At 50.4% G+C, this 27,877-nt stretch overlaps 1 protein-coding gene across 1 annotated transcript; it reads left to right on the top strand.

Moving 5' to 3' along the window:
* Nucleotides 1-1,440: 1,440 nt before the first annotated feature.
* XPNPEP2 (X-prolyl aminopeptidase 2) lies at nt 1,441-27,859 on the top strand. Its single transcript, XM_006203996.4, has 21 exons — nt 1,441-1,726; nt 3,911-3,981; nt 5,484-5,594; nt 6,784-6,847; nt 7,833-7,937; nt 8,192-8,278; nt 9,169-9,315; nt 13,182-13,283; nt 13,879-13,960; nt 14,243-14,438; nt 15,190-15,279; nt 16,414-16,523; nt 17,253-17,330; nt 18,426-18,497; nt 20,486-20,546; nt 21,847-21,916; nt 22,414-22,518; nt 22,917-22,976; nt 23,442-23,518; nt 25,909-25,998; nt 26,579-27,859. The coding sequence occupies exons 1-21, from the start codon at nt 1,678-1,680 to the stop codon at nt 26,771-26,773; spliced, it is 2,022 nt and encodes a 673-aa protein (XP_006204058.1). The 5' UTR covers nt 1,441-1,677; the 3' UTR covers nt 26,774-27,859.
* Nucleotides 27,860-27,877: the final 18 nt, after the last annotated feature.

The following is a 27,877-nucleotide window of genomic DNA, read 5'->3' on the forward strand; positions in this document are numbered from 1 at the left end:
GCCCAAGAACATGCAGCTGGCAGGGGGCAAAGCTGGGACTGAAGCCCTGGCAGTCTGGCTCCTAGGTCACTGGTCAAGGCAGGACTGTCTGTCCTCGAAGGCTGCCTTTGGGGTCCCTTCCCTGTGTGATCCCATCGAGTCTACCTGCTTGCCATTTGGGGTGGCTAATACAGGGCCTGGGGCAGGGAAAGGCCTTTGAGGGGGCATTTCCCCGGTCCTGTGGTCTCTGGGGATCACTTCACTCCCAGCTGTGGAATGGGGCGGGCGGTAGGGGAACAAGGAACAGACTGCGGGAGGCTCAGCGGTCCTAGAACCACACGGGGTCTCCCAGGCCTTGTCCCCAGTCTGTCCTCTGAGGCTGAGGCTTATTCCTGAAGGTCAAGTTCCCTGAACCTCCTCACTCATTTAGACTCCTTTCCTTCAGAGAGTCCCACAAAGGCCCCCTTTCCCTCTTCGAAATGATTTATTTTATATTTGGATGGATAATTTGAAAGCTGCCTTAGACTTATAGATATGAGTAGAGTACAAATACATTAAAAATAAGATCAAAAGGAATGGGAAGTTTGCCTCTGGGGCCCTCCAGGCTAGGTTGAGCCTGGGTCTGTCCACTGGGTCTGTTTGTCTCTTGAAGTATCCCTTTCCGGTGAAGGGGTCTAGAAAGCATTTACCAGGAGCTGCTTTGGTGCTGGTGCCTCAAGCTGCCCTCTGCTGCTGTTGATGGAGACAGGGATGGCCTCAGTTTCCCCACTTCCCCTGTCAGGAGTCATGCTGGTTGAGTCACCAACACCGAGGGGGAACAAAGACCTGTTCTAGAAGCCATGGCAGAAAGGGCATGTCCAGTTAACCAGATTTGTCTTCTGAGAGCCCCCAAACTCCCCTCCCCTTTCTGGGTCTTCTTCCCTCTTCCGTGTCATCCCCTGGTCCCTCCAAGTAGGCCTTTGGGCCTTTGTTCCTTCAGGTGTGAATGGCACGAGCAGCGGAATGAAACATCACCGTCCCCACCATCCCCGGAGAAGGGCAGGCGTCCTTTCTGCTAGGGGCTGCTGGCGCTTTACAGAGGGGACTCTCCTAAGGGGACTCAGGCTCAGTTCAAGAAAGTCACTCTCCAGCTGGAACTAACTTCCCTGAGGGGTGCAGTGGGGCTTCACAGGCACTGAGGACAGAGGACGCTGGTTTTTCCTGAGACAGGCCAGCTTGAAGAGGGAGGAGGGATAAACATCTATCTCTAAGCAAAAGTGGGGCTGGAGCCAGAGCCCTGGGTAGGGGAGCTAATGGGAAACAGCTTGTGGAGGGAGGAGGACAGAATTCGGGAATGACCGCTGGCTGCTAACGAGGGGGCTGGGAGAAGCAGGCTGATTGGGACCAGCTGCTGATCTGCTGTCTTGGAGATCTTTGGACTCTGCCCGGGGCGGGCTCACACCCTATTCCGGGTGCCTGAGAGCCAGCAGAGGCTGCCTGGGGCAGTCTTTCTCCACCCAGGCTGACTCCTGGAACCCTCAGAAACGAAAGACCAGAGGAGGACTCTCTATCCACCAGCTGGACGTCTCCTCCCCACCACCAGCCCCCACCCCCTGGCTGCTCCTGACCCAGAAAGGCCTGGAGGAAGAGGCCAGGGAAACCGCCCTGCCCACTCTCCCCTGACCCTCCATCCACCCAGCACCGGCAACTGAAGACCCCATGGCCCGGGCTCTCTGGGGCTGCTCCCCCTGGCTTGTCCTCCTCTGTGGTATGTGCATCCCCGTCTCTCTCTCTCCCACGCTGTGAGGGCAGGTCCAGCTGGAGAGCAGCTCCAGCCTCTCCGCTGTGGGCTCAGAAAGGGTTGGAGTGAAGGCTGGGCCCAGGATGTCTCTTTTTCTCTTGGTCCTCCTGTCTTGAGGAAGGGGAGCCCCAGGGCCAGCTCAGCTCAAGTATGGTTTGGTCCCTTTCTATTCCTACCTGTTAAAGAGAAAATGATTCTACCATTTGTTAAAAGAGTAAGGAAGACTTTATCCAAGACTATTGCAATAGGGGCACTACAATAGGGACGAAAGATCAGGCTCAACTCCTAACACAGCAAAGATGGCTGAAGGCTTCTTGTCAATGAGCAGAGTGAGGGAGTTGATGGATGGCAAATTACCAAGAGAAGACATCAAGGGCAGGGGGGTTCTTGCTGAAGGCAAGCTAGGGTGATCAGATATCAAGGATGGGAGATGAGGAATTTGATCAGATAACAAGGTTTATGAGATACTAAGGGTGGAGAATTCTCTCCAAACTGACTTAGCAGGATTCCTGCTAAGACTGGGCAATGCAGGCCCAGCAAGGACAGGATGGACATGGAAGTCAAGGCCTAGTCAAGGAGAGGGCTTGGGGGAGACTAACTAAAGTTTGGTCCTTATCACCCCTGTGATGTCCTGTTTGTCCTCTTTGATCACAGCTAAGTGTCCAGCTCAGCATCCTCCATGCCCACTCCAATCTGGCCTTAGGGAGGCCTCCCTTCCCTTTGCTCTGGGGCAGTAGGACCCCGCTCATTCATTCAGTACCCAGTTGCTGAGCGCCTCCCCAGTGCCAAGCCCTGTGCCAGGGACCACAGAGTGGTTCGACTCTCACCTTTGGGAGCCACAGCCCTGGCCTCAGAATTAGCAGTTGGAGTGTCCAGAGAGACATGGGTTGGCTGCATCTTCCTTCTTGTGTTGGTGTCTTAGTGCCACAATTTTGCCAGAGATCCACTCCTATAGAAATGAGTGTTCATTTTCTTGAGTCAACAGAGTGAGTGTCATCTCCCCCTAGAGTTGATGAGACTGAGACAGACAGGTAGGGTATTCATGGTGTTAGAACCCAGCTGTGTTCCTTCCATCTGTAGCTAGATTCACTCAGAAATTAAAAGTATAGTGTCTCGGCAAACTCTGACCTCCATTACCCTCTGGGGAGAGCCCCACTAGAATGTGGGGGGCCAGAGCGAAGGCCTGTCAGAGACCATCGGACTTTCAGGGTGTGAAGGCCCAGAGCCTACAGGACTTAGCCCAGAGCTGACACTCAGCAGTACCTAAGAAATGTTTGCTCGACGAATATTGGGTGATTCTCTTTGGGACACACCAAATTTGAGGCAGAGCCTTAGTTGGAAAGTCTCTACACATTCTGTCCCTGCTGTGGCACCACCCTTCCAAGATTGGCTTTTTTGTACTCAGATGACTCAGGGGCAAATCCCTGCCCTAACATGGACTCACTGTGGCAAAACTTGGTGAGTTACCAAACGTAGCTGGGCCTCGGCTTCCTCCTCTATAGAAAGTAGACAATAATACCCACCTCACCGGGTTGTTGCAGGTGTCAAATGAGACACTAGAGCTCAGTCCCTGAGTTCAGTGTCTGGCACATAGTAGGAGCTCTTTAAATGCTAACCCACCTTTCCCCACCAGGGGACGATGTCAGCCTGGGATTGCCTGTCTTAGGCAGAGATTGGGACTGTAAGAAATGGTACAAGTGGGCCTTGAATTTAAGTAAACCCAATATATACTTAATTAGATTTATAGAAGGGTAGAACAAAGGTGGGGTGATTATTTAGCGAGATCCTCTAGAGCATTTAAGAGAAAATCTGATTACAAAAATTTAATTTACACACAACTTTTCCAGTTTGGTATACCCTGAAAAGACCCAATTAGATTAGAAGGAAAAAATTGATTTAATGAACACTAAAACCCATCCAAAAGTGGCAATCACTTGTCGATGAAACAGGTTTCTTTGATTGTGACCCAGGGTGCCATCCAATTCAGCCTGATTTCCTATGAAATGTGATTATTTTTATCCTCAAGTAGAGTTGGACAGCATCTCGTGCTTCAAAGGATGGAGGCCCTGCGGGGTGGTTGGGGACACGTCTCCCTGCTCTCTAGGAGCTATTTGGTCTTTAAGTGACCCTGGGTTTTTCTCTGGTTTCTAGCTTGTGCCTGGGGCCACCCAAAGCCACTGGACCAGAGAGAGGATGTGAGAAACTGTTCAATCAGCCCTCCGGTGAGGCCCTGCCTCCGCCCTGCCCAGCCCCACCCCCATCCCTACCCCATTGCTCCCACCTTCCTCTCCATCACCCATGCACTCGGCTGCTAACCTCTGCCTCTACCAGCCTTCCTCCTGATTTCCGGACTCTGGGGCCACTGTTTCTGATTAACCTCCCTCAGGACGAGCAGCACATTCTCAGGTGTCTGACATCCGCCCCCATCCCTCCCTCCCACCCATTCCCACGGCAGATTATCACCCCCCCACCCCCAACCCCCCAACCCCTGCCCCGGCCTGGGGCTGGGCAGCTGGCCTGAAGGCAGGAGGCCCCTTGCTGGCCTTTAGCTGAACCTGGGCAGAGACCAGGAGGAGGATGGAAGGAAAGCAAACAAAAATTCTAGAGGAACAGGGAAGAGGGAGGCACTGAAGGGAAGAGGGTGGAAGACAGAGGGCTAGAAGAGCCAGCTGAAGGTCAAGAGAGGGAGGCCTGGCATGTGAAGATTGGGAGAAGACCTGGCATATCGAAACGGGAAGCTCGCCGGCTCCCTAGCTGGAGACCAGAGTGATTCTTTCCACAACCAGCTTTGAGTGCAGAAGAGCTTCCCTGGGCCGGAGCAGGCCAGAAGGTGGGAGCTCGGGGGCCTGCCAGCAGGTCAGTAAAGTCTCAGGACAAATGGGATACACCTACCTGTGTTATCAACTTTATGAGACCACTGGGGCAGGCAGGTAGGTGGGCAAAGCACCTGACTTTTCTATGAAAACTAACCTGGATCTATCATTGAGTAGAAGGCAGAACAAAACAAAAACTCCATGCTTTTTAAGATAAAATCATCTTTAACAAAATGTCTGGCTTAGAGAGGATCTTTCTGGACAATGTCCCAAATTGCTGGGGGTACTCATTCACTCTTCTCGGCCACTTGGGACCAATGAGTGGAAACTTGAAACAAGTCCCCAAGGTAGGGCTGCCAGATGACCTACAGGGCGTCCAGTTACATCTAAATTTCAGAGAATGGATAGTTTTAGTATAAGTATGACCCAAGTAGTGCATGGGACATACTTACACTAAAACATTATTCATTGTTTACCTGGAATTCTGATGTGACTGGCTGGGAACCCTGTATTTTGAGTTGCTAAATTGGCAACTCTACCTCAAGGTATCCAAAGAAGGCCCATCCCTTGGCCTGGCCCAGCACCAGGGCTCAGACCCCGCAGTTCTCGCCCACCTCTGACTCCAGACTCAGACTCAGGTCCCATTACTGTCGCAAAAAGTCCCTCTCCAAGCTCTTAAACACCTCCGTCTCCACTCAGCCCAGACACCTTAATCTAGACTAACCCATGACATCAGCTGCTGCCCCATCCCTCTCCGGGCTGATCCAGCCTACCCACCCCCAACCCCTGCCTAAGGAGAGTCTGGTGGCTCCTCTGGAGGCTGGGGGCCCTGGTATCATTTTCTCTAAGCAAAGTGTGTGTGTGTGTGTGTGTGTGTGTGTGTGTCTTGGTGTCTTCCTGTCACCTGTCAGTACCTTCCAGTTACTGCGGTCAATACCACAGCACAGCTCACAGCCCTGCGCCAGCAGATGCATACACAGAATCTCTCTGCATACATCATCCCTGATACGGATGCCCACATGGTAAGGGACAGCTCCTCCCCGCGCCACCCAGCCCTCCCCCCTGCTACCCAGGTTGACCTAAGAGAACAGACCACAAACAGGATGCTGTTAAGACAGAAGATGGAAGACAGAGGAAGGATTTGACAGGCAAAGGGAAGTAAGTAGGAAGCTTGGACACGAGTGTTTCAGGGCAACTGAGAGAATGTATCCCTTTACATAGGAGAGCAGACATGGCCAATTCTCCTTGACCTCAGGCAATGAAACTATAAACAACCTCAGAATGATTTTGATCAATTCCTAGATGGCAGATCAGAATGAATGTTTAGGACACCCCTGCCCTAGGAGGTTGGAATGTGGGCTGAGAATTGAATTAGAAGGACCCTGAGCTTCCTTCTGGCTCAACCCTTCCCATCACCTGGTGGATGGAGCGCTGAAATTATCCAGAGTCCAAGACTCCATGAGTTTGGGGTGTAGGCTGGTAGTAGGGGGTGCTGACAAGAAAGAAGGTGGTCTGAACCAGAACTACTATTCCCAAAGCAGCACCTCTGCCCACCCATCCCACCCATCCCACCCTTTTCCATCCTAGCTCCACCTCCACCCCACCCACCTTCACAATACCAGCCCAGTTGGAAGAGAAGGCATTTTCAATGTCAAGCAGATTACTTGAATTAGTTTTCCCACCTGCTGAAAAGGCCTGAGAAGCTTGGGTAAGTGCCTGAACTTCTCTGAGCCTCAGTTTCCTCTACTGCAAAATGCGAATAATGAGATCTATCTTCAAGGATTATGAGAACCAAAATACAATAATGTGTAGAGCTCTCTGCAGAAGGTATTTATGATGTACCCATTATATTGTGCTAGACTGGGGGCGGAGGTGGACAACTGGAGGGGAGAACCCAAAGGAATCAAAAGACATGATCCCAGACTGCACAGAATTTGCATCCTGGCCAGGGAGACAAGACTTCTTTGCAGAAAAGTCCAGTGCTGGACTATGGGGTTTAGACGCCAAGAAAAACAGTTGTTCAAAGGAAGGGAAGATCCTGAGAGTTGGGAGAGTTCCAGGGAGCTTCCCGGAAGAAGTGCCCAGTGTGCTTGGGCTTGTAGGACTGGTTGAACCTGACTAGACAGAAAGAACTGGGATGTGGTTGGGGGGCCTTCCATGAGGGGTGTAACTCCATAAAGAAGGCTAACGATGGTGTTGTTGATTTCCTAGAGCGAGTATATCAGCAAATGTGACCAGAGGCGTGCGTGGATGACGGGCTTCACAGGGTCTGCAGGTGACAGCCATTACCCGGCCCCCACTGCTTCTGTTGGAAGACCCAGAGTGGTCATAGAAGCCCTGGTGTGGCTAGTTCTCAGCAGCCAGGACCTAGTGTCCAGAGGCCCCTACTGTTCCATCTGCCTCCCCTCCACCACTCCAAAAAGGGTCACCATGGCCCACGGCTCATAGCCCACCAGCCACACTTCTGCATGAGGCAGATGCCCCCTGACTTCTTTTCCATGCTTGCGGCCTCTGCACAGCCAGGCCCAGCCTGGGCTCCATTTCTGGGGCAGTTACTACCTCTCTATCTAACCACTAGGAGCCCACTGATCCCCTTCACACAATGGCACTTTTGGGGACAAAGTTTTGCTTTGCTGGTCCTTTTATAGACAACATCACCTCACAAGGCCAAATGAGATACAAACATAGAGGTCCTTTATGGGGTCCCAGTTGCAGAAGGGGCCTCCTACCCTGATCCTGGCCCCTTGGATGAAAACTAAGCATTACTTGCTGATCCTTAAACATCCCTCCCCTGGGCTTCAGGCTGCCTTGCTTGCCTGTCACAAGCCATTCTCTTTGCTAAAGCCACTGGGTTTGGCTTCCCTGCCTGTCCTCAGTTAAGCCCTCTGCATAGTGTCCCCATCAGCCACTGTATCTTGATACTGACTGCCACACCTTCTTTCCTGAGAGCACCTAGACATAGCATGGGCTTTTTTTGGATTGCCAAAAGCAGACCCCACTCGTCCTGCTAAATGCATCCTTAGGAGAGGCCCTCGACGCAAAGCAGTCATGCCCAACCCAGGACACCCTTCCAGCTAGCTTCCCCCAACACTCTCTTTAACATCTCTTGCCTCACTCCTTTCCAACGGAGGAGAGAAACTCTTTCCAGAGGCCCCTTGTGACATTCTCAGAGCCAGCACCGCATCACACAGTCGCTAAATAAAGCCACCCTTTAGGGGGAACCTTCCCCCTCCCCTCCAAGTTTCTCTGCTCTGCCCCAGGAATTGCGGTAGTGACCATGGGGAAAGCAGCTCTCTGGACCGACAGCCGCTACTGGACCCAGGCTGAGCGGCAGATGGACTGCAATTGGGAGCTCCATAAGGAAGGTAAAGCGATGGCTTGGATTTGTTCCCCAAGCCCTGGAACTGGACTGGGTTCAGGAAGGTAGAGGTGAGGGGGTACCTGCAAGGCTGTGCTGGGCCCCTGGAGAAAGCTCAGGAAATTTGAAGCCATCCCTAAACTTTGCAGATGATATCAAGGAGGACAGACATAGCAGAACTGTCACAGACAGAAGCCCGGCTGGAGGGCCTGGGGTTGGCCCTGGAGATGACCTCAATGTCTCTTCCTGTCCTTCTCTCAGTTGGCACCACTCCCATTGTCACCTGGCTCCTCGCTGAGATTCCTGTTGGAGGGCATGTAGGCTTCGATCCCTTCCTCTTTTCCATCGGTATGTTCTTCCCTCATCCCTGGGCTTGTCCACACCAGCTCGGGTGACTCAGCCCCCCGGGGAAGTAAAGAAGCACACCTTGGTAGACGGAAGCAGGGTGACTCAAAGATCGAATATTTGAACTTGTGGTTGCAGAATATTTTGCAACAAAGATGTATTCCTGGATTGCATCTTGAAAATATATTTAAAAGAATAAATATAGATTTCTTTTAAAGTCAGGAATGCAGAGACCCAACCCAGAAGACTCAGGGAATCATTAAGACCTAGCAGACGAGTAGGCCAGGATGTTCTTAAACCCAGAGCCAACCTCTGTGCTCTGGAATTCTACCAATTAGGGCACTAGGATCTTCTGGAAAGAGTTTGGAAGGGTCAAAGGAGTCAAGAGGGCTTCTGGGTAAAGCAGCACCGTCCCCTCCAACTCCAGGAACACAGTGCCCTGAGCTCTGATGCCCCAGTTAGCTGGCCAATCTGCCCCCAGGGGTGACGTGCTCATGAATAGATCCTGAAAGGCTCCCGCTTCAGAACTGACTTCTTTGCCAGCCTTTCCAGTGGCCTGAGTCTCCCATTCCTTTGGGCTGTGGCACTGAAGCTCAGTTAAATGGACAGTGTCAGAAGGAGGGCCCCACAGTTATCAGCACTTAAAAAGACGAGCTTAGACAACTGGTGATGGACAGCATTGGGTGGGCTCAGGGCAGTTAGGCTTTGAAAGCTGAAAGAGGAAGGTGAGAGGACACAGCCCAGGAGGGCCAGTCTGCTAGGACTGGCCCTGGCAGCTGGGCTGCAGGTGCAGAATGGGAGGCCAAGGGGACAAGAACTCACTTTGCCTTGGTCACAATTTTTTCTGAGGTATGAACAGGCAGGGGACAAGTGATTCCTTCCTGTCTCTGCAGACTCCTGGGAGAGTTATGACGCAGCCCTCCGAGAGTCTGACAGAGAGCTGGTGTCCATCACCATCAACCTTGTGGACCTGGTGTGGGGGTCAGAGAGGCCCGCAGTGCCAAGCGAGCCCGTTTATGCCCTGCAGGAGGCATTCACAGGTGATTTCCCAAGTTGGAGCCACACGGGGTCCCCGCTGCTGCTCCTCTGGCCGAAAAATTCATCCTAACAGGTCCCAAAGCAATGGTTCTCAAAACTTCTCAAAACTTCACGTGCACCTGAATAGCTTGGGATGCTTGTTTAAAATATAGGTTTCTAGGCCCCCTCCCCTCAAAGAGTTTGAATCAGAAGTTCCTCAGACCATATTTAGAAATTGCTGGAATAAAGAGTGTCAGGATTGGAAGTGAGATGGAACAGGAAGGGAGGAAACAAGGGAGTCAGAGAAAGATGGGGGAAAAAAAACTTACCCCTTCAAAGAAAGAGAGATTAAAAAAAAAAACCATGAGTTGTAGTAGTGAAGACTGATTTGTACTGAATCATTCAGACCTTGACCTCTGGCCCTCCTGTGATGAGGAATTTAGATGTCAAATGGCTGGGGTCAGATGGGCTGGGGTGGACAAAGGAAGCAAAAACTAAGTTCAAGGTCAGTCTGTGGCACAGATTAGGGTTCAAGTTTTGGTCGAACCACAAAGGAAAATTAACTGACCCCTCAGAATTCTAACATCAATAATCTTGACCCCACTGACACCATCTAAATGCATCATAAAAGAACAGTATGCTCTATGATTCTTATAAGTAGTAACTAAAATCCTGACCAGGACCAGGCTACTGATTATGAATCAATGCCTTGGCCACCACCACCCCCTACCTCCCTAAGAATTCTGAACAAGCCCATGGATTCCTAGGATTATTGGGCAATCTGAGAGGCCGCTTACCACATGCAGGTCTCCGCACATTCCTTGTTTGGAAAGGGGTCCAAAAAGGAGGGAAATTTCAAAATAGCAGGTCTAATGAAACAAGTCAAAATTGTGTCCAATTTTCTTTATTCATTCTGATGTAACTTGCAGAATCATTCTTCCTGCATCTTGACACAGTTTTTAAAGGAACTTGCTATCCAAGACGGTTCAATCCTAAACAGAACCTATCCCATTCCGATAAGGAAGAGTGCAGTTATGTCAAGAAGAGGAGGGGATAAAGGGGAAAAGCTTCCAGGGACTGGGAGAGAAGTCACGTGGATTTCATCACTTCCCACAAACTGGGGGAAGCCACACCCTCGCAGGCTGCTAGCCTTCAAGGAAAAGCCATCTGGAGCCAGAACTGGGCCAGGAAGCCCAAGAACAGAGTCTCTAAACTTATTGAGACAGGAGACACTTTCTCTCCAGCCATTCACAGGTTTTAAAGGGGCCAAAGGGAAGAACATGAAAAGTAGTTAGTCCAAGAGACCTGTGCGTATCAGACAATTTAAATTGGCCTTTATTTACTGCCTCAAAGATGTATCACATCCATGAACCTTGAAAGCATAATTCTAAGTAAAAGAAACCAGCGAAAACCCCATATTGTATGATTCCATTCGAGTGAAACATCCAGTGTAGGCAAATCCATGGAGACAAAAAGCAGATTAGTGGTTTCCTAGGGCTGAGGGTGGGGAGAGGGGAATGGGAAGGGACTGCCTAATGGCTACAAGGTTTCCTTTTAGGATGATGAAAATGTTCTGGAATTAGATAGTGGTGGTGGTTGCACAATCTTGTGAATGTTATGAAAAGCATTGGATTGTGCACTTCAAAATGGTGAAGATGATACATTTTAAGCTATGTATATTTTCCCACAATAAAGTAAAATAAACCTTGAAAAAAATGTATCGTACCCAAAGCTTTAGTTCTTGTTGAATAGTTTTACCTGTATGCAGAAAGATGTTTTTAATGGCATTAAGTTATTTATGCTCATCTCTGAGCCCACCTAGGACCCTTAATGCTTATGACCTTCCATCAGCAAATTCCTAGCCCTGCCTAGGGAAAGACCCTATATGCATCACCAGGAACAGGAAAAAAAAGATGAAAATCAAAGTCCTAGCACCAGGATACGAACATCCCAGAAAGGACGGCTCTGTGACACAGAGTTTAAGGACAAGTTTGGAGACTAACAATGTTAGCAAGATAGTCCAGTGTCTATACTGATTAAGAGCTGAACCACATAGTCAAACAGACCTGGGTTCAAGTCTCACCCCTTGCCAACTATGAAAACCATAGATAAGTCACTTTACCTCTCTGAGGCCTCAATTTCCTTATCTGTAAAATGGGCCAAGTAAGGATTAAAACAATGTACACAAAGTGCTTAGCCCAGACCCAGGTGGCTTTCTTTTTTTAAGTATAGTCAGTTTACAATGTTGTGTCAATTTCTGGTGCACAGCATAATAGTTCAATCATACACATACATGCATATATTCATTTTCACATTTTTCATTATAGGTTACTATAAGATACTGAATATAGTTCCCTGTGCTATACAGTATAAACTTGTTGTTTATCTATTTTATGTATACTAGTTAGTACCTGCAAATCTCGAACTCCCAATTTATTCCTTCCCACCCTCTTCCCCCCACCGGTAACCATAAATTTGTTTTCTATTTATTTTATTGAAGTATAGTTGATTTACAAAGTTGTGTTAGTTCCTGGTATACAGTATAGTGATTTAGTCATACATATACATATTCTTTTTAATATTCTTTTTCATTTTAGGTTATTGCAAGATATTGAATATAGTTCCCTGTGCTATACAGTAGGATCTTGTTGTTTATCTATTTTATATGTAGTAGTTTGTATCTGCTAACCCCAAACTCCTAATTTATCCCTCCCCTCCCCTTTTCCCCTTTGGTAACCATAAGTTTGTTTTCTATGACTATGAGTCTGTTTCTGTTTTGTAAATAACTACATTTTATCATTTTTAGCTGCCACATATAAGTGATATCATATGATACTTGTCTTTCTCTGTCTGACTTACTTCAATTAGTATGATAATATCTAGGTCCATCCATGTTGCTGCAAATGGTATTATTTTATTATTTTTATGGCTGAGTAGTATTCCATTATATATATTATATATTTCATATATTATATATATATACCACAGCTTCTTTATCAAGTCATCTGTCGATGGACATTTAGGTTGCTTCCATGTCCTTTTTTTTCAGTTTTTTTCTTTTTTTAACATTTTTTATTGATTTATAATCATTTTACAATGTTGTGTCAAATTCCAGTGTAGAGCACAATTTTTCAGTTACACATGAACATACATATATTCATTGTCACATTTTTTTCTCTGTGAGCTACCATAAGATCTTATGTATATTTCCCTGGCTTCCATGTCTTGGCTATTGTAAATAGTGCTGCTATGAACATTGGGGTGCATGTATCTTTTTGAATTAGAGTTTTCTCTGGATATATGCGCAGGAGTGGGATTGCTGGATCATAGGGTAACTCTATTTTTAGTTTTTTAAGGAATCTCCATACTGTTTTCCATAGTGGCTACACAAGTGGCTTTAGTAAGCACTGGGTTACTGCAGGGGAGAGGATTATACATGGCCCAGTCCTATCCCTCTGCCCTTCTGCTCTCATGATTTCTGTTCTGCATGCTTATTTATTGATCAGCAAGTTATACCAGACTTACTAAACACCAAGACACCATTCTACATTACAAATATTAATTAATTTGACCTCATAACTCTATTGAGGTAGACAGTATCATTATAATCCATCTATATTTTACAGATGTGCAGAGTAAGACACAGAGGGGTTAAGTAATTTTCCCAAGGTCACACAGCAAGTAACAACAGAGCTAAGATTTGAACCCAGACAGTCTGGGTCCAGAACTCATGCCCTTAATGACTACACAAGTAAGAGTTTGGTTAAAGAAAGGGTTCTACTGCTTGTAAAGGAATGGGAATCTATTGCCCTAAGGAAGCCCTCTCAGGAACAGAGTGACAAAGAGAAGGGATGTCACCTATGCTGTCTTTGGGCTTTTTTGTTTCTAGGGAGCACCTGGCAGGAGAAAGTGTCTGACATCCGCAGCCAGATGCAAAAGCGTCACGAGGCCCCAACTGCCGTGCTTCTGTCGGCCCTTGATGAGACAGCCTGTGAGTATGGATTTGTGGATGCAGGTGGGCACCTGGGTTCCCCTCAGCCTCCAAGCCTCCTGGGCCCTGCAGCACAGGACTCCTCCCACAAGAGTTCTGAGGTCTCCATGACCATGGCCTGCAGGAATTACGAAGGGTGAGGACAGGAGTTCATGTCCACTGAAGAAGGAAACCAGGAGTCCCCATGCAATCTGGGGCCAGCCTGCGGGCCACCAGCGGACTGGGCGACTGCAGCAGCAAAGGCTCCTGTCTCATGAAGGGGAGGAGGCCCAGCAAGCACCTCCCAGCCCCGCCTGGCCACGAGTCCAGGGCACTCACACTCCCAGCTTTAGCACCCTGTGTAGCCCTATTCTGTCCTAACGTGGCTCCAGGCTTCTCAGCTGACTCCAGCTCTGGGTTTCACATATTCCGGGGACCCACTGAAACTGTGCACTGACTGCTGGCTGCGTATCTATCTGCCTTTTCCTGGGAGAAAGGGCCCCTAGGACGCACTAGTGCTTCAAAGACCCCTGAAAGACAGAAACATTCAGGAGCAGATGATGTAGGTGTGCTGCTGGGGATCTTTGGGGCGAAAGCAAACAATTCTCTTCCCCAGGGCTCTTCAACCTTCGCGGCAGTGACATCCCTTATAATCCCTTCTTCTATTCCTACACGCTGCTCACCGACTCCTCCATCAGGTAGGGCTTGTCCTTGGTGTGCAGTCACGACTTCCTCCAACCCCTCACTGCCCCAACGTGCAGCCTTCCCAGGAGTGGAGTGCCTGCCCCAGCAGGACCCTCCAGGAAGCCTCTGATCGGCTTTTCCTGACTCTCTTGATCTCTTGTCCCACGTACTCCAAATCTGGTCTGCTTAGCTGTCCAGCGCGGGATTCCTCTGACCTCCGGGAATAAAGGCCCTCTAGTCTTTGGCCCTGTCCCTAGAGACTCTCAGGATCCTCCTGGTCTTCCCTCTCCACCCAGGTTATTTGCAAACAAGAGTCGCTTTAACTCTGAGGCCCTGCAGTACCTGAACTCTGGCTGCACGGGCTCCATGTGTGTGCAACTCGAAGATTACAGCCAAGTCCGTGACAGCGTGCAGGCCTACACCTCCGGAGACGTGAGGATCTGGATTGGCACCAGCTACACCTCATATGGGCTCTATGAAGTGATACCCAAGGTGGGTCTGCCAGGCCCTGTCTCATGCCAGGCACTGCCCCCACCCCCCACCAACAGCCCAGTTAAGTCTCAGCCTGACAGAGTGGCCACAGCCCCTCAGTCAACAGTGGTGCTGGGAGTCCCCTTTTAGGCCTCTCTGAGAAGAGACGGAAGAAGAAGCAGGACGTTTGTCCACAGAGAGCTCGGATTGTCGAGGAGGCCGGGGGAGCACAGCCTGGTAGAGCAGAGGCTCTGAGGTCACCAAACCTGAGACTGAGAATTGGCTGTTCAGTGACTGTGGACAGGGGACTTAGCCAATCTGGGCCTCTGTTTCCTCACCTGTAAGATAGCACTAAGAGTCACAACCTCCAAGGCGTTGCTCTGAGGAAAATTAAAGAGATAGTGCATAGAAAGCCTGGTGCCTGACACACGGCAGACGCCCAATAAATGGTAGCCATTATGCTATGCGGTGTGTGGGAAACACACTGTCAGAACAGTCCGTGGATGGGCAGGGGCCAGGCTCTGATCCTTCGCTGAGCGCTGGCGCTGGTGCTGGCGGGATCCGGGAATGGGAAGGGAGGGAGACAGGGGAGGTTAGGCTGGACAGGGAGGACTAGGGAATCCCTGCACAGAGAGAGAGCATGCAAGGGAAGGGCATTGCCACCCCAGGAAATGGCCAGTCTCATCCCAGCTGGAGTTTCCTGCCAATCCTTTTCAAACACGGCCGTGCCTTAGAGAGGGCTCCCAGACCTCTTCCTCTCTGCCTGCAACAGGAAAAACTCGTAGCAGACGCCTACTCCCCAGTGATGATAACCAAGGCGGTGAAAAACAGCAAGGAGCAGACCCTCCTGAGGGCCAGCCACGTAAGTCCAGGGGCAGACAGACGAGCCTTTGGAGAGCTCCCGGTCTCATGGGTTAGAAAGGAGATCCTGCTGGAGGAGCCTGAAGAAGGCCCTCAATGAAACATAGAAGAGGTCGCCAAGCTCCTGGGTACCCACTCACGCTCCATCCCTTGCTCCCAGCATGGTACTGTGGTGCAGAGCCCCTACCCTGCAGCTGTGGTGTCTGAGTTCAAATCTCAGTTCCTCCACTCACCTCCTAGCTGGGGGACCTTAGACAAGTCACTGCACCTCTCTAGGCCTCAATTACCTCATCTATAAAGTGAGGGTCATAACTGTAACCTACAGTATAGGTGGTTGTGAGGATCAAAGAAATATAGCTGTATTATATAATATAAATAATATGTAATAAATAATGTATGTTTAAGTATATTAACTAATATACAATTAATATAAATATATTATACATAGTATATATACATACATTCACATACATATAAATATATAACTATAGAAATACATGATATTTATAAGTATATAGTTATATATGTATAAATATAATTACATAATTATATATTTTATATATATTGCTTTGAGCACTGCCTGGCACATTCCAAATGTTAGATGAGAGTTATCTGTAATAATTTTCTCACCAGGGGAGGAGATGGTTCACCCTTTTGGATATTCCTGTTAAAATTAGGATAAGCTGCCTAGTTTTTTTTTTTAACTTTTCTTGTGGAAAATTTTAAACATATGCAAAAGTAGAGGAAATAGCATAATGATCCCCAAACACCATCACCCAGCTTCAACAATCATCAACTCAACTTGAGGCCAATCTCATTTCCTCTACAATCCCACACTCATTACCTCTACCCCCTACCCCCTGCGGCTGGATGATTTTTAAGCAAGTCCCAGCTATTTTATTGTTTCTTCTATCAACACTTCAGTATCTCTTAAAGAGATGAACCCTTTTCAAAACATGACCACACTCTGATCATATATATAAACATTAGTAAGAACCCCTTAATATTATCAAATAGCCAGTAAAACCCTCATGCTTTTAAATCTCATCTCCCAAAGCAATCACTCCATTGCCTTCATCCCGGAGCCCTGGCTGAGACCACTCCTCAGTCGGCTTCTCTGCTTGCCCCGCTCCAGGTGCGGGACGCTGTGGCCGTGATCCGCTACTTGGTCTGGCTGGAGAAGAACGTGCCCAAAGGCACCGTGGACGAGTTTTCGGGGGCAGAGCAGCTGGAGAAGTTCCGAGGGTGAAGGACCACAGCCATCCTCTTCAGCTGGGCTTAGTGTGGGGGTGGGGGTGGGGGCCGGGAGGGGGATTGGTCTCCTTACTTACGGAGGAGGGAAGACCCTCTTTGTATTTGAGGGCTTCTGTGGAACAAGGAGTGATAGGTTCTTGGGTGGTCGGGAAGCTGGGCAGGGGTGTTGGATGACGTTCCCCAGCTCGCTGCAAGCGGGACAACTTGAAGGGCCACAACCCAACAGCGCCCCCTCGTGTCTGATTCAGGCATGGGCCAGTCTCCTGGGAGAGGCTAACTCAGGCGAGGTTGGCCCCTGGACCATTTGAGAGTATCAGGTTGAGGAGGGAGGTTCCCTGAGAGTCCGCTTGGCCCAGGCCTTAGGCAGACCGTAGGTTTGAGGCGCTGGGGCAGTTTTCCCATACAGGGAGCTAGGTTTCTTCCCTCTTGCTTTACTAAGACCTCACTGTGGGACAAAGGTCTTGGTTTCCCAACTTGTAAAATGGACGTAGAGGAGGAACAACTGGTGTCTGTAGTCCCTCCTTCTCTGACCTTGAGTGGTCTGTACGTGACAGGTCAAGGCTTGGGAAGACTGGAACCAGGAGGTGGGGCTGGGAAAGCCAAACGGAGTCTGGCTGAGGTAGAAGCAGCAGTGACCCTCACTTGCCCTTGTTAGATACCCTGGGGCCCAGCCCAGTCCCTGAACCCATTCATTGACTACTCCTGCCTTGTACTTTCCAGAGAAGAAGAGTTCTTCTCTGGATCCAGTTTCGAAACCATATCTGCTAGTGGCCTGAATGCTGCCTTGGCTCACTACAGGTACTTCAGGAGAAATAATTTTCTGGGGCTCTCTGGGGGACCTGAGTCCACATTTAAGCCTTGAGGCCTTCAGCATTGTAGGGGATGGGGGTGGGGAGTGGAACCCAGTCAGAGGTGGGGAATATCCTTTGAATTAAAAGACTCTAGTAATTACCCCACCTCCCCCAACCTCAGCCAAAAGGCTGGGACTTTGTGAGCACTCAGGGCAGAAGGACCTAGAAGGGAGACAAGGCTATTGCTGGATTTTTTCCTTGGCTTCCTGTAAGTTATGTTTCCTAATTCTTAAAGCTCACAAGCACATGGGGAGAGAGGCCCATTCACTTAGCCAAGGCGGGCCCAAGAGGTAGGCTGGCCAGATGTTTGGCTCCATAGAAAACAGAAACCTACAGGCCGACCTGATGAAATTTGAGGGAGAGGGGGAATGTCAAGCTGACCGAATGCCTCAGCCTGGTGAGGGCAGAGCTGAGAGAGGGCAGATGCCCTCCAAGGGCTGGCCTGGCCTATCCCAGAATTCCCTCCCCTAGCATCCCCAAGCCTTCAGCTGCCTTGGCCCAGCCCCTTGTTCCCACTAGAGAGTGACACGATAGGAATTCCTCAGCCCTACCAGCTCCTGCTCTCAGCCCCACCCTCCCTTCCTGAGCCCTGGCTTCTTGGGGCTCTCTGCTCCTGGAGGCAGCAGGTCAGTAGATAAAGCACTGGACTGAGAATCTGGGTCCAGGCCCAGCCCCCTCATGCCTTTCCCTCGGGGCCTCCCCTCAGCCCCTTCTCTGCAGGCCTGTTTCTCCTGATATGAAAGGAGATGGCTGGGCTGCGTGCTGGCTAAGGCTCTCCTACATTCTGTGCTCTTTCCTATCCCCCCTCCCTGGGTACCAGGGCCTTGCCTGGGCAGGTGCGGGATGAACAGCTGTGCGCTGAGGACATTAGCAGCAGAAGCTCAATGGTCTCCCAGGACCCTTTGGGAAATAATGATGCCCCCAAAGGAGCTAGAAGGTCAGCCCCTAGGGGTAAGGGGGTTCCTCTGCTTTTGCTCAGGACCCCCACCCCAACCAGCTCAGAGTCAGGCGGCTCCTTTATCAGCATCTCTCCCCTTCCCAGCCCAACCAAGGAGCTGCACCGCAAGCTATCTTCAGATGAGATGTATCTGCTGGATTCTGGGGGGCAATACTGGTATGTACTCCTTGCCCGGCTCTGGCCTGGCTGTCTCAGCTCAGGCATCCCCCCAAAGCTTTCCCTTCCTGGGCTTGGATCCTTCGTCTCAGAAAAGAGGGGCTTGGATTGAATGTGCCTGAGTGTCCTTGCCATTTTCACATGTGGGAGTCCCTGCACAGTGGGCAACAGAGGCCAACATGGTGGTGCTGCCCACAGGTGCTACCCTGTGAGAATTAGGAAAAGACTCTCCTTGTAAAATGCTTTTTAAGCCCGCACATTATTACACAGTCCAAACAGCCATGCTCAACTGCCCTGCCTGGCTGCACAAACACTGCACCCATATTCTCACACCCACTCATGCACACCATGGACATGGCCCGCGTGCCACCAGCGCGATGCACAGTCCTCAGCCCCCTGTTCCCCCACTGCACGGTGAGATGACCATGTCAAGGGGACTGGGGACAGGATCAGGCCTCCAAGAGCAGTAGGCAGGCGAGAGACACAACCTCAGGGGATGCCTGCAGCACAGTTGGGACAGGGCACACCCATCAGCATGGGGATAGGTCTGTGCATAGATATCTGTGTATGTTCTTCTGACCACATGCATGACCACAGATAGGGTTATACAGAAGGACACTGTCTCCTGCTCCAGGACTCCACAATCTGTGCATCCACTTGTGTATGCTCACTGAAATTAGTACATACCCATGCAGTGAACGGCATTCCTTTAGATGGGTTACCCTTGTACAGTGCATAACCTGAACACCCAGACATGACAGCCATGCAGACTAGGCTAAGCCCATTCCTTTCAAATATAGGACCAATAATTCACCCGGGAGCTGATCTGAAATGAGCTGGAAGATTTCCCCCTCTCATCTAGGGAGCAAGTGGAGTGTGGGAAGTTTAGACAGGAGGAAAGGAAGGGATGTGCTGAACTGATGAAAGAACAAGGAATAGTTTCCCATCCTCTATCCTGTGCTGAATGTACTAATGACAAAGGCTCTTTGCTGGGCTCTGGGAGCCAGCCTGGCAGGCGCGCAGCCCAGCAGCCTTTGCAGTCTCCAGCGCGGCGCTGTGCGTGCTTGAGATGGCCGATGCACAAAGGGGAAGTGAATTTGTGGGGCGTTGCTGGATTGGGGCATGCTCGAGTGGGGTGAGGCCGGGGAAATGGTCACCTCACTTCCTCTTCTCTCCTTCTGAGGAAGTCGGCACGCCCTGTGACCTGCTCCCAAGGAAGAGTCCCTAGGGCCCTGGGACCATTACCCCATAACACCCCCTGGAGTGGCCACAGTGGCCAGCCTAGGGGAACGGCTGCAGGCGACTGTTTGGCTTCTGACTTCAGGTCACTGGGACTCTGAGCAAATCCCTGGGGCAGATCCGTGTTTACAGTGGACAGAACTGTGCAGAGTCAGTGCTTGCACCAGCCCTGGCCTCTCTGTGGCTCAGAGAGGGAGACGGCCTCATGGCTTCAGTTGCGTCATCTGTGAAATGGGGATAATAAGGTCAGGTCTGCCTCCCTTTCCAAGGAGCTGCAAAGTGTTCTGCAAACAGTCAATAAGTATATGAATGTATGAGTGTTATGATCTCTCTGGATCTCAGTTTCCTCTTCTGTGAGAATGGGACGATCCCCTCCTGCTTCCCAGGAAGCCTGGAAGAGGCCTTGCTTCTAGAGCCAGGCTGGCCCAAGGAAACCCAGATTCACAAAACAGCCAAAATGGGTGGGGGTGAGGGTGGAGGATGTATGTGGGGAATCGGAATTTTTAGACAACACGGTATTGTGATACCATGTGAACGTGATAGCTTTGCAGAGCCCCTTCCTGCTTAGACGCTGAGGATGGGAATTGCATGACAACAGCCATCTTGTTTCTGTCTGTCACCTCCCTCCCCGCCTCCTTCCCAGCCCTGCCCCTCAAACCCCCGTGGAAAGCACATGGGAAGCACATGGCCATGATCCCTACCCCAAGGTGCTCAGCAGAGCTGGACGTGTTGATTGTCCTTCTCCACAGGGACGGGACAACAGACATCACCAGAACAGTCCACTGGGGCACCCCCTCTGCTTTCCAAAAGGTAAGCATTGGACCCGATTTCCCTACCCACGCTCACCCAAGGGGCTCCCAAGCAATCACTCCACGAAGAGCCATTTGATTGTATAGAGGCTGATACTGAGGCCCGGGGAGGTTAAGTAGTTTGCCCAAGGTCACACAGCAAGGTTGTGCCAGAAAACCTAGTGTCCCTGACTACTCCCCAGAGATATTTCAGGCCCCCAACAGGGCCTCAGCCCAAGCTTATCATTTCATGTCAGTAGATCAGTGAACAAATGTTTCTCTAGTGCTGTCTGTGGGCCTAGCCCTGTGCTCTGCAGAAAGGTGGAAGACAGGCATTCCATTCCAGGTGGAGAAAACTGACACCAGCCAAGTCTCAGAGGTGGAAGGGAAGAGGTGGAAGGTTTTCAGGAATCAGCAAAGGCTGATCCACTTGGGGCTGAGGTGGGGACATGGTCTGTGTGCACTAGGGGGCATCTGTCTGGGGTGGAGAGCAGGGGACCCATTCATGCATTCAGCAAGCAGACCGTGGCTCAGACATTGTGCCAGAAAGAGAGAAAGAGAGAGAGAAAAAACAAACACTGGTCAAGACTTAAGGAGCTCACAGTTCAGCGGGTGGATCCACTGCCCCAGACTGTCGGGCAAAGGATGACAGGCCTCTGTGTGTGTGTGTGTGGTGAAGGGGGGTTCACCACATTGCCACAGCGAGTGACCAGGAGAAGAGGCCACTGTCAGCCCACCTCCCTTCCCTCTTTCTACAAGGTAACATCCCCAAAAGAGCAAGGCCGACCTGCCGGATAATCAGGCCTCATCCCAACCTTAAGAGAACTAATGTGCGATGGTGATAATGGCAGCAAAGGGCACTGAGCTCTATTTGAGCATTTAGTCTGTTGGGAGCATCTTACACGCATGAGTCTACCTACTCCTCCTCACCACCTTATGAGCTGGTACTGCGATTGCCCCATTACAGACGAGGACATGAGGCACAGAGCGGTTCAAGTCACTTGCCCAAGGTCTCAGTTTGTGAGTGGCCATGTCAGGATTCCAGCCCAGAGAGTTTACCTCCCAAACCCCTACTGTCACAGCCTCAACTCACCATCACCTACAAGCATCTCTGTGGACCAGCCAAAGGGATCTGAGTGGACCAAGCCCCAGCTTCGGGCAGGTCCTCCTCAGCCTCCTCCGGCTGTCTTCCAGAGCCTGGGTGACCACACACGCGTACACGCCTCCCCCGCTTCATACCCCAGCCCAGGCCTGGGCCCACACACCTGTGTGTACACAGGCCGCGCAGCTGGAAACTCCCGGCTTCCTCCTCTCCCCATTAGGAGGTGTATACCCGTGTGTTGATAGGAAATATCGATCTGTCCAGACTTGTCTTCCCAGCTGCTACATCAGGTGAGTTTCAAAAACCAGGCTGGACCCAGAGCCTTAGGCCCTGATGTCACTGCACCCTGGGAGACCAGTGGGGCAAGGAATATATCATCATCCCATCCATTGTCTAGATAAAATCCAGCCCAGAGAAAGTGACTTGTCCAAGGTCACGCAGAGGGTTAGTGGGAGAGCCAGGCCTTGAACCCAAGCCTCCTGTCTCCTAATCTAACACAGCAGCTGGAGCCGGAGCTCAAGGGTGGGGGTGGTTAGTGTGGGCTGCAGCCATCATGGGAGGATTCCTGGAGGAAGCAGGTGTCTTGACAGATGGGGAGAAATTGGAGTAGAATCCTCAATCTAGGTAATGGGTACAATGTAGAACAGACTGGAGATAGGGCATGGTTACCTGCCTCTCAGGGGCCCCTCTCCTCAAGCACCATCCTAGTGGCTAGTCTGAAAAAAGAGAGCAGGAAGGGGCAAAGTCTAGGGTCCAGCCAACTGACCAGAAGCCATCTTTGTTCCAGGGCGAATGGTGGAGGCCTTTGCCCGCAGAGCCTTGTGGGATGTTGGGCTCAATTATGGTCACGGGACAGGCCACGGCATTGGCAACTTCCTGTGCGTGCACGAGTGTAGGTATCTCCTCAACACTCACCTGAGTTCCCCCGCTTATGAAAGAGGTGGAGCGTTTCACAGGTATGAAAACGACCGAGACCCACAGAGGTGCGGAGACCCACGCAAGGTTAACCAGCTGGTGGGGCACTGGTGCTCCACAGGGTAAGTGAGAAATACTGGCATTCAGGAGGGCCCCAGAGACAGGAGTGGCAGGTCAAGGCCCAGTGGCTGACCGGGAGATTCCAGAGAAATAAAAGCCAGAGCCAACCTGGTTTGTCCCAGCCCCAGGTAGACAATAGTGTGGGGGACAAACGCTGCTAAAGATCCCCAGTTACCCGTTCTTCCCCGGAGCTGGCTAGTTTCTAAGCCGCTGAGCGCAGGAGAGCTGACACCATGCCTGCATCTCCCTTTCCAGGGCCAGTGGGATTCCAGTTCAACAACATTGCCATGGCCAAGGGCATGTTCACTTCCATCGGTAAGGTTCTCGGGCTCCTCCAGGACTGCAGTCTAGGGAACGCCAGCCTTCAGGGAGCACGACCCTGCAGAGGCCCACCCCGGCTCCACCACTGCACTCCCTCACCTCCTCACTCCCAAGCCCCTTCATCCCATACCCTCACTTTGCCTGTGGGATTTGGTTCTTAACTGTACATCCAAACTCCAGAGTCTCCAGTCAAGTGCTGAACAGGACAGTGGCACACAGGGATATGGAAGTGCCTCCAGGACCTAAGTGGGAGCTTGAATGTTCCCCGCTGGATTACATATGAGGCCTGGCAGGTTGACTCTGCATAGCTATTGAGCATCTGACAATTGGGGCAGGGGTCTGCCGAAGCCAACATCAGGGGGGCAGCCGGGCCCTCCAGTCACTCCTCAGTTGGTACAGGAAACCTGGGCTTGGGACCTCCCCCTGCTTAATGTCACCAGCATCTCTTGTGTCTCCTAGAACCTGGTTACTATCAGGATGGAGAATTTGGGATCCGTATTGAAGATGTGGTACTTGTGGTAGAAGCACAGACCAAGGTAAAGTGCCACTGAGATGGGCTGGAAGTGTGGGCAGTGTGGCACTGACTTTGGGCTGCTGGGGACAAGGAAGATCAAAGGGGGAATGTAATGTGTGGGCATGAATTTATTTGGGGTCTTTCTTAGCTCCAGAAAAATTCCATAAATCAATTTCTTAAAACTTTTTGCACATTAGAGTATTAGAATCATCTGGAGAGCTTTTTTTAAAAATGCCAATGCCCAGGTCCCACTCCAGACCAAATGAATCAGTACCCCTGCCCTAAATCACTGGTTCTCAATGCACATAATAATCACCAGGGGAGCTTGTTAAGATAAAGATTCTGTATAACAGCAACCAACAAGATAAAATATCTACATACAAACTTAAAATGACTTACATGGATAAAATCTCTACTGAGGGAACATAAAGAAGATTTAAGTAAATGGTGTTCTCTGGAAATAAGCCTTGATATTATGAAGATGTCATTTCTCCCTAAATTAATCTATAAATTTGAGACAACCTCAGTCTCAATGCTAACTGGATGCTTTTGTAACTTCACAAGATGATAGTAAAGTTTATTTGTCAAAATAAACATGCAAAGATAGCTAGGTAGCTAGGATAATTCTAAAAAAGAAGAGCAATAAGGGAAACTAGCCCTTTCACATATTAGCACACACTATGAAGCTGCCATCACTAAGACAGTAAGACACCAGAGATGGGAGAGACAGATGGAACAGTGGAACAGAATAGTCCAGAAATAGACTCTCTGATTTCCATAAACAAGATGGGAATTTAGTTTACTATGAAGCTGATGCTTTAGATCAGTAAAGAAGAGAGAGATTGTTTAATAAATGGGCAGAGGGACAAATGGCTAATTATTTGGATGGGGGGAATTAAACTTAAGAACCTCACTGTCACTAAAATTCCAAATGGATTGAGGTTTAAAGGTGAAACCACGAAAGAGCTAGAAGAAAACCTATATGACTTCATTTATAATCCCAAGGTGGAAAAGGGCCTTTCTATGTAAGACCCAGAAGTCATGAGGAGAAAGATTGATAACTGACTCAATAACTAAAAAAATATCTATACGGAAACAATACCATAAACAAAGTAAAAAAAATGTATGGCAAGTAGAGCACGTATGTCAGAGAAGGGGTGAATTTCCAGCTTTTCTCCTAAGTTTTTAAAAATCAATAAGGCAAAAGAAGGGAAAATTTTTGAAATGGGGAAGACATAAAGAGGCAATTCACTGAGATCAACACCAATGGTCCATAAATGTGAAAAGATGCTCAGTGATACCCAGTGCTGGTGATATTTTGATGATACTCAGTGTTGGTGAGCTTGTGGGGAAACGGACACTCTCACACATTGCTGGGGGATGTACAAATTGGTACAACCTTTCGGGAGGGCAGTGTGATAATATCTATCAAAATACATATTAAAAATGCCTATACCTTTTGTCTCAGCATTCCCACTGCCAGATATATAACTTCTGGATATAGTCCCCAAAGGTCACCTCATCTAAAGATGTTTATATGATGATGTTGATTGTAGCATCATGGTAACAATTTAAAAAGCGGAAACAGCCTAACTATCCATCATTGTTTAAATAATTATCTGCATATTATGGACCCTTAAAAAGAATGAGGTGTACCTCTCTGTGCTAATATAGAGCACTCTCCTAGGTTTACTATGGTGGGGGGTGGCGGGGGAGAAGGTGCAGTAAAGTGTACAGGAGGATCCATTTTGCATGAATTTTTAAAATATATACATATATACTGTATATGCCAAATATGTTTTCAGGAAGGAAAGCAGGCAGAGAGGAGACTTTCCATTTCTGTTGGGTATCTTTTCGTAGTTCAGACTTTCTAAGCACACACTTGCAAGAGCTCTCTGGGAGATGGGAATTGGGGGCTATTTTTTTCTTCTTTATACTCAGCTCCATAGATAACATCAATGGATAGATACACAGCTAGAGATGTGGATAGATAGACAGAGATAGAGATAGGTAAATGGAGATGGAAATTAGATAGAAAGATATAAAAACCTAATACCTTAAAATTATTTAAATGTAAGTTCCCAGTCCTGCTCTAAAGAGTCTCACTCCAGTGGCCTGGGGGACAGACCCCAGAATCTACACATTTAACAAGCTTCCTAGGTGATGTGGATGCACACACTTTGAGAAATGCAAGCCTTAAACTTCAGAAATCAAGAGGGAAGCACCAAAGGCGGGTGGCTAAATGGTAGACGGGGGATGGGGGTGGCTGAGGGCAGTGCGTGGGGCTCAGGCTTGACAAAGGCCAGTTCCCTGTGCCCAGGGCTTCTGGGTAGAGGGTTCCTTCCCTCTCTTCAGCCTAGCTCCTCCCCCTTGCTCACTCCCTGCTTTCCTGCCTTACCTGTGGCCCCCCAGTACCCAGGGACCTACCTGACCTTTGAAGTGGTGTCCTTGGTGCCCTATGACCGGAACCTCATCGATGTCAGCCTGCTGTCCCCCGAGCAGGTGAGCCACTGAGTGCCTTCTCCCTGGCCCGGGGCCTCTCTCGCCTCTTCTCCCCCTACCCCAATACCTTGACCCTTCCCCTCCCTCGGAAGGGTCCACACCGGTGACACCTATAGGCACACACTGGGGCATCCCTCCCCTGCTCACCTGACCCCAGAGCTTCTAGAACTCTCCGGTCAGACCAGCCTGTCAAACCCCAGGTAGTGAACTCCTGGGGCATCTGAGACTTGGTCTCTGGACTGTCACCTCATGTCCTGAAACTAAAAGCAGTCCCTTCCTCTCTGGGCCTCAGTCCATTCTTCTGTGAAATGGGGATAATAATGCCTGCCCTACTCACTCTCATTCCTGGGCCTGAAATCCACTCCCACGCCCCACCCATCCCATGTACATCACTGCGACGTTAAACGGCCACCGTGGAGAAGTGCCTCTGAAGACCCCAGAGAATGCCTGTGGCCTGATGACAGCTGGGGACCTATGGGGACCAGTGGGGACCTGGGCCCTGGGGGCACTGGATGGCACCAGGTCCTCACCTCTTGGCAGCTCGGCCTGGGGAGGCCCTCACCTCTCCCACCCTTTGCAGCTCCAGTACCTGAACCGCTACTACCAGACCATCCGTGAGAAGGTGGGCCCAGAGCTGCAGCGGCGCCAGCTGCCAGAGGAACTCTCCTGGCTGCAGCGACACACGGAGCCCCTGTCCGCCAGGGCTGCACCCGCCGCCTCCTGGGCCCCTCTGATGACAGTCTCCACTCTCGCCATCCTTGGCTGGAGTGTCTAGCGCCTCGAGACTACCCTCCTGACCCTCTGGCGCAGCTCCCCTCACCCCATACCACCCCCGCCTCAAGAGCCCCTGCTGATCCATTGCCTGGAAACCACTGCCCTCAGCCTCCTCCTCCAGGACCAAGCCCCTGGGGTGTGGGGCTTCTTGGTCCCAGGCAGGACCCTGCTCTGGGCTTAGACATTTCACCCTCAGCTCCCAACTCCCAGCCCCGGGACAGGAGAGTCAGCTAGTCCCTTTCCTCCTGTGAGCCCAGAAGATCGAACCTATGAGCTGGCAGAGCCTGTTGCTCCCCTCACCTAAAAAAAGACCAAGGCAGGGCAGTGCCCTCCCCGCCAGGGGCTCCATGCCCTGAGAGAGCCCCAAGCTACCACCACCTGCTGGATATAGCCAGACCCACGCCGGCTCCTGACTTTCTGGTCTTCCTGCACCCTGGAGGCCGCCTCTGGCCACCCCCACTTGTCCTTGGCCCTACAGTGGCCTCTGGGCTGCAGCCCACAGGCTGAAGGAACAAGGGCTGCCTCCAGGCTCCCTGCTATGCCTGTAGAGGGAGAGGAAGGGCAGGTGGCTGAGTCCTCTGGCTGTGTTACCGCCACCCCAGGGTCAGGGAGATCAGCCAGGGAAGGGGCATGTAAACCAGCCCCAGGGACATCCACATGTGAGCCCATCGCTCCTAAACCTTGGGGGGCTCCATGCCGATTGACAGCACAGGGAGCTAAGCCATAGGAATTTGGCCACGGGATAGGGAACCACTCTGGAATATGGCCCTACCCAAAATTGGGAACAGACTGATAGCCGTGTCCAATCACTATCCCAGACTTCCTGGCACGTGGGTACCTTTGAACTTTCCACAGTGAGCCACAGTGACAATGCTGTTGACTCCTCCAGCATCCTTGGATGACCTTTAACATGTGTAGGCAGAATCTGGTTTCCCCATTTTACAGATAGAAGAACTGAACTCCAGAAGGAGTGGAACCTGCCCGAGGACACGCTGTTTGGTTAGGACATGTTGGGGCCAGAATGGGTCAGCAGTCCAACTCTTTTACCCTTTGGCACCACGCAGAGTTCCAAGTTCACTGAGCCAGCTGCCGGGGGCAGGGGGAG

The sequence above is a fragment of the Vicugna pacos genome, chromosome X (assembly GCF_048564905.1).
Source record: "Vicugna pacos chromosome X, VicPac4, whole genome shotgun sequence".
Taxonomy (NCBI): Eukaryota; Metazoa; Chordata; class Mammalia; order Artiodactyla; family Camelidae; genus Vicugna; species Vicugna pacos.

Bases quoted from the DNA above. Each gene is read 5' to 3' on its own strand.
- XPNPEP2 (XM_006203996.4), top strand. From the start codon at position 1,678: ATGGCCCGGGCTCTCTGGGGCTGCTCCCCCTGGCTTGTCCTCCTCTGT. The intron at 9,316-13,181 runs GTGATTTCCCAA...TTTTGTTTCTAG, and splicing joins CCTGCAGGAGGCATTCACAG to GGAGCACCTGGCAGGAGAAA. The intron at 23,519-25,908 runs GTAAAGTGCCAC...GTGGCCCCCCAG, and splicing joins TGGTAGAAGCACAGACCAAG to TACCCAGGGACCTACCTGAC.